Raw genomic sequence first — 10,737 nt, forward strand, 5'->3', positions numbered from 1 at the left:
CCCGCATCGCGGCCCGGTTCCGCTGGCCTCTCCCCAGGGCCGGGCATGGGGGTATTTGCCCAAATTTCCCACTAGTCGTAGCCTCCCGCCAGCGCGGATCCTCTCCGCTCTCCGCAGCCGCGGCGGCGCTTGGCCGGGGCCGCCTCCTCCCTGCGAGGAGGTGGCGGGGGATAAGGCCGAGGAGGTGGGGAGAGAAGGAGAAAAACCCGCGTTGCTTCTTCGAGAAAATGAAAGTTCCCATGCGCCAGCACGATATAAATCTGTCGGATAGGAACGATATTAACTTGCACGCTCAACTTTCCTTCATCCTGATATATGGACTTCCCGGTTTAAAAGATTACAGTAATCACGGGAGGAGAGTGTAAAATCGAATCTGATAGCAATAACTTTTGGGGAAGGTCAGGCTCAAGTGAAATGTTACCAAGCAACAGGCATTTTGTTTGCAAAATACAATCAAAGTGTATTGATGAGAAATTCTTCCTTGCCAGCCAGTCAGCACTTTCTGATAACAGCTTTACGGAGAGAAAAAACAAACAAACAAACAAACAAACAAACAAAACATAACGGAGATCTGTATAAATCAAGGCCCTCGGCGCTGCCTCTGCCCCCATTCCCGCCCGCGGTGAGGCCGGGCTAGGGAGACCGGGGCACCCCGGGACCATCGGGGAGCCTTTCTAGTTACACAGAACTCACCCGCGTGGTCCCCGGCCCCTGATTGTCACCGACGGTTTTTCCCCCAGTTTTTTTATGAACATGAGGATGCATGAGAGCAAAGCAAAAAATATCTCCTTAGAGGTTCCTCCTGTCACCTGCCACCAGACGCTGTTTAACCACAAGACTTGTTTATTTCCAACTATCCTGAGTGCTCTGAGCGGCAGGGTTTTCTCTTCCTCTCTCCCCATTAACTGTAAAAGTTGCCGTGAAAACAGGGCATGAACCTCCTGTCTACCCGGTTTCTAAAACACACACGCGACCCCTTCCTTCTCGAGGACGTTATTCTCGTGAAAAGTTTTTTCACTGACGAAGGGATATTTCCCGATGTCTGGCAAAATCAGATCCGTTTGCTTTGATTCCTGCTACAATCAGCCATTTCGGTGGGACAGTTCCGAAGTTCTGTTCTAGAAACAACCCCTGTTGCATCTGCCTCTGCTAACCTGGAATGATTCCTCCTCCTGATACCATGCTCACGAACTTTCCTTGCCCACATGAGTGCATGTTGCATTTCCTTAGTAGTAGTTACCAAGACTTGTAAACAATATAATGCTATATTCGGTCGTCTGATATTTTCAGAGACAGCTTCTTAATGCAGCGCAGCTGTCTCTGTGTTAGTTTGAGAACAGTCATTAGTCTCCTACAGAGTATTTAGACCTTCGAATACAGGGAAGAAAGTCTAAAGTGAAAGTAATAAAAAAACCAGAACCAAAAACAATACCAAAAGAAAAACTCCAACAACCCAAATCAAACTAACAAACAGCTCACTCCTTCAGACAGACAGCAAAAGTAAAAAAAAATCAAACCCACCAGTCAAAAAATTCATCCAAAGCAAACATAAAAGGTCCCACCAAAAACGTAGCCTTAGCTTTTTGTGCAGTTATACTAGTTGTGGTATCAGTCTTTCCTAATAATACGACTAAGGAAAACAGCAGGTGCTTTTGAGATAAAAGAAAATCTCTGTTGCGAAAAGAGCTGTCCTAACAATCAAAGAACAAGGTGTTTTAACAGGGAGTCAGCGGTGGGAATATCGAAGAAGCAAATTTGGTTCCAAAATACTAGACCAACTTTTCCAGACAAGTTATTAACTTGAGGAGAATAACTTTTCCCCCTCACCTATTTTAATTTTATTTGGCCCCTTTGCAACACTTTACTCACGATTGTTAATGTATAAATAATCAAGAAGAACTGGGGTAAATATTGTGCCAAATTCGTATCAGCTTTATTTATTAATTTGTATTTTACTGTAAATGCATGTACAGTTCTCCCACTGTTCTGTTTCACGTGCATCTGTATTTGCATTGCATCTCTGTAGATCTGGGTTGGTGTCTCTGCATGCATATTATTTGGTGAATACTCCCCATCTTTTATATCAGTAGGAAAACAGTTTCCCTAGTTTTCCCACGAATCACAAACTAGATACTTAAATGCAGACAATTTCAAATAGAAGGTGTTGGGAGAAAAAACCCCCCACCCAACACACGCACAATCACAGAAAAAAAACCAAAACAAAACAACCCTCTCCCCCCCAAAAAAAAAAAACCCAACCCCAGAACCACACAAAGAAACACCTCCCCAAACCAAAACCAAAACAAAAAAACCCCACAGAACGGCAAAACAAGCCCCACCAAAAAAAAAAAAAAAAAAAAAAAGAACCAAAAAAGGCAGCAAACCAACCAAACACCACCACCACTAAAAATACAGCAAAAAGTCGAAGCTCACACAGAACAAAATACAACACCCAAACACCCACAAACGTAAAATGTCTGAGGACGAGATTTCTTTCTTGAAGTCTAGAACATCCTCATGTGAAACTTACGAATTATGGAAAAAAAAAAAAAGCTTTGGTGAAGAGCAGGAGGTTGTACGTTCTAAATACAAAATTGTTTTTGTACCTGAAAATACAAACATTTGCAATTAATACATGCATGCAATATGCCTACAATTCAGTGCCCACGTAGGGACATTTACAATGTATCTTCACAAATTTTTGTTTATTTGGCCATGTCTATTTTGTGCCAGTTTTAAACAAACGAAAATCCCGGTCGCGGCGGTTCCCATGGAGGGTTGGGGACAGTCCCCGGAGCACGCCTGGTTCTCCCGGAGCGCTCAGCGTAGCGGGCAAGGGGTGTTTCGATGGGGAGAAAGCAGTTAAAGCGCAGCCTAACAGAGAGGGAAGCCCCGGCGCCGGCCAGGTGAGCTGCCGTGCGACAGGCTCGGGCCCCGGGCTGTGACACCGCGCACCGCCCCAGCCCGGGCATGGAGCCGCCTGACACCGGCAGCCAGAAATGCTCTCAAAAAAGGCAGAGGGAAAAATACAACAGCCTTCATGCTCAGTGGTAGCCAACAGAGGGTAATCCTCCATGTGTTAATAGCAGCGCTTCGATTTAAATCACCAAAATCTCGTTTTCCGCGTCTGTTCCTGCAAGTCTAACAGCCCGGTGAGATACGTCGCTATGACCTGTGCTGTTCGAGGAGATTATCCCTGTGCAAAAGCTAAGAGCCGGCATCTGTGCGGTCTCCTGATGATAACGACGCAAAATTCAGTGGGACAAGTTCTCAGAATTGTAAGAAAAATTTTTAGGCAAGCCTCATAAGGACATTTTTAAGTGTACAGGAAACTAAGCAATTCTGAAATATCTTGAAAATAACGTTTTGTATGGATCAGGGAATATATTAGAGATATCTTACCTGATCTGGGAGTGTGTGTGTGTTTGTTTGTTTGTTTGTTTTTAATAAACACATTTTTTTTCCTCCCCAGTAGTACTTTTTCCCACAAAGATACACTGTAAACGTGAGCATGAGGTATTTCTGAAATATGTCCTCCTTGCACTCAGTCCATTTGGTAATATTGGTCACCACAGTGCAATCTATTTATGTGAAAATTAGGGCTATCATCTCCCTTAACAGCCTCTCTAACTCTGTCAAGACAGGGACAGGGTAGTTGGATGTCCTCAGACTGCCCGATAAGCCTTCAATACACAAATTGTCCGTTCACCAAGATTTGTAACAAATGCATAGTGAAGGGATTAGAAGGGAAAGGTAGCGTGAGTCTCACGTTTTCTCAATAGTGGATGAGCTGTGCCAATGCCTTAGCACCTCCTCAAAAGGAGGCACGTGCCAGTTTGCTATCGGCAGCAATTCCTGTATTCTACTTCGGCTGCTAAAGCAGGATTGATGCGCTGAGTGTGTGAGAAAAAGGAAACATACACAGCCTTGTCTGTAATATACAACATGCAGAGCTGCTGCTTCTCTGCACTAGACAGACAGCGTAACCAGTGTAAAAACCGGTTCCCCAAACAGGTTATCCTGCTAAAAGGAGTGAGGTCTTTGTAAGGGCGTCTGTATTCCTCAGCTACACACTTACCTTCCACAGCCCAAATTAGCAGCATCCCAATCTCTGTAAGATGGCCCATCATTTCTGCCAGGTGCATCCATCCCCATGAGGAAAACCTTCCTTTGCCATGCTCACACTGTCCTGTGCTTCGCCAGGATCTCCTCTTTGTAACTCCCATTGTGGTGAGCATAGTGTATTCTTGCTCAGCTCGGGCTTGCTCAGACCCTGACTTCTTTCTATCGGGTGGATAAATTGCTTTAATAGTATTTTTTCATGCTGATCTGGTAAACATTACACTTAGCCCACTAATGGATGAGGAGATGCCCTGCCTGTTCCTGTGGTGAGAGGAAGGCAGGAGATGGTGAGCACTGAGGCTCAGGTGCTTGCACACTTCTAACTGGTTGCATCTCAGCTGGGCAGGTGGGATCATCAGCACATTTCAGGAATCTTTGCTTGCTTCTTACAGCTACTTTATCTAGTTGGGGTGTTTGCCAGGGGCTTGGAAAACCAAGGAAAGAGTTGGATTGGTTTTTGCAGACAGTCCTTCCCATTTGTGTGTTCAAAAGCACTACCCTGTGCAGTTAAAGTAGACTCTGTCAGCTGCAGTTTGGAAAATGATCCTGTCCCCATGCATTGATGCTTCCCAAGAGTATCATCAATGCGCTCTTTGAGAAAAGCCAGCAGAACTGTGTTCTTGGGAAATAACCATGAACAATCACAAGCAAGTATATTGACCCCCTTTTGCAAAAGCAAGCATTCTTCCCTTCTTGCTGACAAGGAGTCTTATTTCAAAGGATCCCATACCCTGGTCAGGCATTACCAAAGAGTTTTGAGTGTCCATCTGGAGATGGCATGGTCAATGGACTTGTTTTCAGCTCCATACTCAGCTCTCATCCTTCTTAGTTTAGCACACAGAAAGCAAGATACCTGGAACGATTGTTAAGAGAGCTTGTGGGGTCCCCATCACTGGAATTATTTAAAACTCAGCTGGAGCAGGGACACAAGCAACCTGCTCTTTGTCTAACGCTGCTCCTGCTTTGAAGAGGATGTTGGACCAAATGCCTTCCAGATGTCCTCTCCAAATCAGAATTTTCTAGAATATGTGCTTGAATGGGACAAGGCATCAGCCACACTTAAGGGTTTAGAGGAAAACCTGTGATCCTTGCTGTGGAAGGAACCAATTTCTATGGGAGGAACCAGTTTCTTCAGAGCCAGAACTGGGATGCATTTATTTATTTGAAGACTTTTTAAACCTTCAGCCTGTACTTATAATGGAATGGTTCCACCAATGCTGTTGGAGCTGCAGAGGGAATTTTCATCTCCTAAGTGCCCTCTTCAGCTCACAATGAGATCGAACTAGTGAGGAATCACGATGTGAAAGTGCTAAAGTTCCTCTGAGAACTTGGTGGTGTGTTGCTGCCTTGTAACCAGTGAGAAAGGATGTATATAGCATTTTTGATGCAGCAGAAAAATGATTACAGCTTCTTTGCTTGCACATGAGAGAATGAGACAGAGTACGCCTAGATCAGGCCACATTATTCTTTTGCAGTTTTATTCTCATGAGATGTTGCAAAGATACCTTAATTTTGGAAGGATCTCTGAAAAAAAGCACTTTTTTCCCCTTAGAATCCTGGTCTGTTCACTTTAAGAAGACAGCATCCTCAAATCTCTGTAAAAGCTTTTGGCCTCAGTTTTCTGTTAACTTCTCTGACTTCTCTTTGCAGACATGAATGAGGAGCGGTTGGGTGATGCGAGTGGAGCAGACAGTACTGAGACCTACAGTGACAAAGACACAGACCAAAGGAGTTCCCCAGACATGACTAAAGCCAAAAGTTGTTTCAACCCTGAAAGCCCTGAAATTGTTTCAGTGGATGAGGTTGGTTTTGCAGTTCAGAAAAATGGTGGGAGCACAGAGAACCGTCCAGATAGCCCCAAGTACCACCCAGAGCAGAACCACCTCCTGATAGAAGGTCCTTCTGGGACAGTTTCCCTACCATTCAGTTTGAAAGCAAACAGACCTCCACTTGAAGTCTTGAAAAAGATCTTCCCTAACCAAAAGCCAACTGTTCTAGAGCTGATCCTGAAGGGGTGTGGCGGTGATCTGGTGAGTGCTGTAGAGGTTCTCCTGTCTAGTCGGTCTTCAGTGGCCAGCGGAGAGAGAACTTCTGCAGAATCTGATAGTCTTGTTTTGCCTTCCAACGGGCATATTTTTGAACACACACTGAGTTCCTATCCTATTTCGTCTTCCAAGTGGTCTGTGGGCTCGGCATTTAGGGTTCCTGACACGCTGAGGTTCTCTGCTGATTCCAGTAATGTTGTGCCAAATCCTCTGGCTGTACCTTTGCAGCACCCTTTCCCTCAGCCACCACGCTACCCGCTGATGCTGAGGAACACTTTGGCAAGAAACCAGTCCAGCCCATTCCTGCCCAACGACGTCACCCTGTGGAACACCATGACGCTGCAGCAGCAGTACCAGTTGCGGTCCCAGTATGTCAGTCCTTTCTCTAGCAACTCAGCCAGTGTTTTCCGAACCTCACCTGTCCTTCCTTCCCGCTCGTCAGAAGATCCTAGGATCTCGATTCCTGATGATGGATGTCCTATTGTGTCTAAGCAACCAATTTACACAGAGGATGATTATGAGGAAAGGTCTGATTCTTCAGACTCAAGAATACTCAACACATCTTCTTAGACCGACATTTGACATGTGACAGCTAAGCGATGCTCACAGTGCAGCTGAACTCCTGGCCCCTAAGAGGAGGGACACATACTCTACAAAACTCTTGCAATTGTATTAAAAAGTGACTTTGCTTGGTATTGTACTATAGCAATAAAGACGTAACTTATTTAATTTCTTGCACTTCACTGGATAATGCCAAATAGCAATACTCTGGCTTTAGTGCTGAGTGTGTGTTACAAAGGAAGACTTTATGGCTACCACTTATGGGACTCTAGAAGACTCATAATGGAAATAGAAGCCCAAGGTCTACTTTGTTCCTTAACTCAGAAAAATGGGGATGTTAAACTAGAATACTTGAATGCTGTTTTATAATTGAGAACTCCTCAGGACATAAGAAATCAAGCAAACGTAGTTCAATTGCAAATGGACTAAAACAAGGACCTTATAATCTTATGCCAGTGATCATCCTTGCAATGAAACAAAAGGCAGAAGAAAGAAATACACACATGCAACTAACATCAGCTGCTTCTGTGCTGTTTGAGCTTGGACACTTTTCAGAGAAATATTATTAAGAGTTATTCTTTTCCCATGGCTAGGTCGAAATGTGTAATGTCAGTGTAAAACCAATTACAGCTGTGAATTGCATGAAGTGTATCGTGAAATGAACACCAGATTAAGCATTGTCAGGTTAATGTAGCATGCTAAGGATTCTAGAAAAATAAACTAAGATGATGATCTTGGTTTATGTCATTTATACTGGGCAAATAACATTCTGAAGATAGAGAGCTGATTAGTTCTCAGCCAGGGTTAAAACGTCCAGCTCCAGCAGCTGCAGTCAGAGGAAACCTCTTTTTCCAAGTCTGAGTTTTGCTTCCCTGCCTTGTAACTTGCAACTGAGATTAGGCAAAAGTTGTCATCAGGGAAGCTGAGGTCTCTTGCATTTGTACTGCAGACATTTCCAAGCTCAGCTGAGTAAAGCAGAGCTTGCTACAATCACAGAAAGAAGAAAACAAAAGGCTCTCCAAATACTTCAGAAGCGTCTTTTTTTCCTATACTGTAGAAGTAGTACAAAAAGGAAATAGGATGTAATAGCGGGCATTTCTTTAAAATAGTGTTTAGCCAAATGGCAGCTTCCCTAAATCTAGAAAAGTAATGGTTTGAAAAATTTATTGCATGATTGCATGCATTGATTACACTGCATATCTTATGTGTGTCTGAGTAACATTAGGAATTGCTTCTGATGAGGAATGCCACTAAGTTTAATGTCCACTTAGAAGTTTGTTAAGCTTTTAGTGTCTTTTTTTCAACTGTTCACAAGTGACTGCATATGCTTGACAATTGACTTTTACAAAACACACCTCTGAGTGCAGATGAAATGACTCTCTGGTCTTTCAGGTGTAGGGATTAGTCCCCCACCCCAAAAAAAAAAAAAAAAAAAAAGGTGAGGCCACCCTGAAGTTGGACTCTGAAGCAGATGGGCTTTAAAACTGTTGTATAAATGTATCAGGCATGTTATCTGGTGTCACTGTTGATACGAATGCCTGTGTTCTCATTTGGCATTTCATGTTCTGTACGTCTTGTGCACACAGTAAATCTCTCATTTTATAAAGGTACTGCATACGCACAAAAAGGAGAATAAGATAATGACTTTATTTTCCTTAGGGGATAAATTAACCGAAAGATACTTTATCTTGCATAACTTTCCAATCTGTTCAAAAAAGCATTTTATTGGTTATGCTACAGAGCAAAGACATAAAAGCAGGGGAAGGGAGGAAAAAATATTCCCTTATGGAAGTGTAAATCTGAAAGCATCCAGAGCTTTCCTGAATGCACGGTTTCAGTTGTGTACTGACAGATTTGCCTGCATTCACATGGCACTTACAAACAAATTCCTCTTACAGCCACTCCAGAGAAAAAAGGAATATGCAAAATAGATCTCGTGAACAGAAAGGCAGGAGGTAGTGAAACACTGTGCTCCAACACCGTAGAGAAATTGTCAAAGGCTAGGTAAGAGCAGATAGGCCCAGGAGCTCCAGTTTTGAGCAGATTTCCTTCCTGCAGAAATCGTAGGCATCACTGTACATTGAATGAAATCTCAGTGGAGTTTTTTTGTTTGTTTTGCTTGTTTTTTTGTGTATTTGTTTTGCTACAGATGTTGAATCATCTTCATCAGAAGGACCAAACTGTGGTACCTGCAAGAGCTCATGCCCTCTGTGGTCTGTGGGTTTTCAGAGAAGTGAATTTTGGCATCTTGCAATTGGGACACGTCTTTCAAAGAAAGGTGGCCCTTGGCTTACATGGAATTAACTATTATCACACTTGTGGTGAAAAATGCAGATTTGACGGTATGATTTTTAAAATTCTATCTCTTTTGACAAGCAGTTTTCCGAAAAAGGAAACAAATTAAAATGATCCTTGTCTGTGGTGTTATAAAATAACTTTTGACTCAATTGACAAATACTTTTTTCCTTAAATAAAGCAAATGTATCCCTGTTCAAAACAAGAAATGCAAATTTTAATGTTGGACAGTAATTTTTGTTCGAACACACAATATTTTAGCTATACAGGAGATTTTTTCTTTTTTTTTTTCAAAAATATGTACTGGCCTGCAATGATATCTTTGAGAAATTGCTTTGTTCATCCAGTTGTATTGTCCAGGCTGGCACTACAGGCAGATAAAATTTTTAAGGATCTCTTGGCATGTTGGCAGGAATCTTTTTCTGCCGACAACAGTGTTGGGACCTGTTCCTCAGACCTCTGCTGTGCTGGTGGGTGCTGCCCACGCAATTCCACCATCCCAGCAAGGGCAGCCGCGGGGAGAGGAAACCCCTTTTCTGCTGGAGCCCCATCAAGTCCGGGCCGGCAGCGGCCACCCCAGAGCTGGCGGTCCTCCCCATGGCTCCGGCTGTGCTTTCCCCGAGGTCGGTGACAGCCGTGTCACCGCAGCTGGCGGCAGCGGGACTGGTCCGGAGCCCGCGGAGCGCCCGTGGCGGTGCAGCTTCCCGGGATTCCCACGACTCCGGGACCCGGGAGAAGGTCGGCCGGTACACCACCTAGAACTTGCGTTTCCTGGCTCCATCTTGTGGCAAACAGGGGCATCTCCGCCTCGGAGCAAGTGCTTCACGCTGAGGGAGAGAGGACATTGGGTTGAAGCTGGAAGCATTGAGGCTCAGAAGCTCCCCGAGGCCCAAAAAAAAAAAAAAAAAGTATCAAGAAGGATGCCTTGAGCCTGGTGAAGTCTCTGTTGGCTCTCAGAATCCAACGCGTTGTTGGGGTTTTTTTGAGGTCTTTTTTGAGTGCTAGTGTGGCTGTGTCTTTCTTGGAGCAAGAGACATTCAGCCCTGTGCCCTCTGCACAGCTCCTGCTCCTGTCTGAGCAGCCACTGAGGAGCCTCTTTGGGGTGCCCCAAGACTGTTTTTTCTCCTGACAGAGAGGTGATTTCATTGTCAGCTCTCTGGGCAATGTCACAGGAAGCTCTCTCTGCTCATGGCTCTGCTTGTCCAGGTCTCAGGCCCACCAGACACCAGTGCAGTGGGAGCTGCAGAGGCTGGGGGCTGCCCCAGAGGCACATTGCCAAATCCCTGCTAGCTGACCTCTAGCTGTGACAAGGTGGTTAAGGCCAACAATGATGTAACATTTATAGTTTCTCCCTCAAAGGAATGCCATGGAGAGCTCTAATGCGATGCTCATGTTCTCTGGTATCTCTCATACCTGTAGATAAGGGAATAGTCAGACGGACAGCAGGGATAAGCACAGCACAATGGGGGTGTCCTGCGCCAAACAATCCCTTGCCTTGTCCTTGCTGGTGTTGTGCTGCTTTCCTGGGGGTCCCTGACTTGTCCTCATTATGGGTCTGAAGGGCCACCTCTGCAACATTTGTTGTATGCTTGGTGAACAGGCTCACCTGACATTTGTGCTGACAACTTTGAAAAATGACTTTGATTCTCTCAGTATACTGTTTCAGTGATTCATTCTTTATGTGCATTTATTCAGCAGACTGAGTGGGGAAATA

General features: G+C 44.4%; 1 protein-coding gene across 1 annotated transcript; it reads left to right on the forward strand.

Annotated features, from left to right (window-relative positions):
• The first annotated feature begins 2,394 nt into the window (after nucleotides 1-2,394).
• On the forward strand, nucleotides 2,395-9,931 carry DMRT3 (doublesex and mab-3 related transcription factor 3). Its single transcript, XM_017740723.1, has one exon. The coding sequence runs from the start codon at nucleotides 5,775-5,777 to the stop codon at nucleotides 6,735-6,737; it is 963 nt and encodes a 320-aa protein (XP_017596212.1). The 5' UTR covers nucleotides 2,395-5,774; the 3' UTR covers nucleotides 6,738-9,931.
• Nucleotides 9,932-10,737: the final 806 nt, after the last annotated feature.

Source organism: Corvus brachyrhynchos, unplaced genomic scaffold (assembly GCF_000691975.1).
Source record: "Corvus brachyrhynchos isolate BGI_N302 unplaced genomic scaffold, ASM69197v1 scaffold467, whole genome shotgun sequence".
Lineage (NCBI taxonomy): Eukaryota > Metazoa > Chordata > Aves > Passeriformes > Corvidae > Corvus > Corvus brachyrhynchos.

Excerpts from the sequence above, each read along its gene's own strand:
- DMRT3 (XM_017740723.1), top strand. The coding sequence starts at position 5,775 with ATGAATGAGGAGCGGTTGGGTGATGCGAGTGGAGCAGACAGTACTGAG.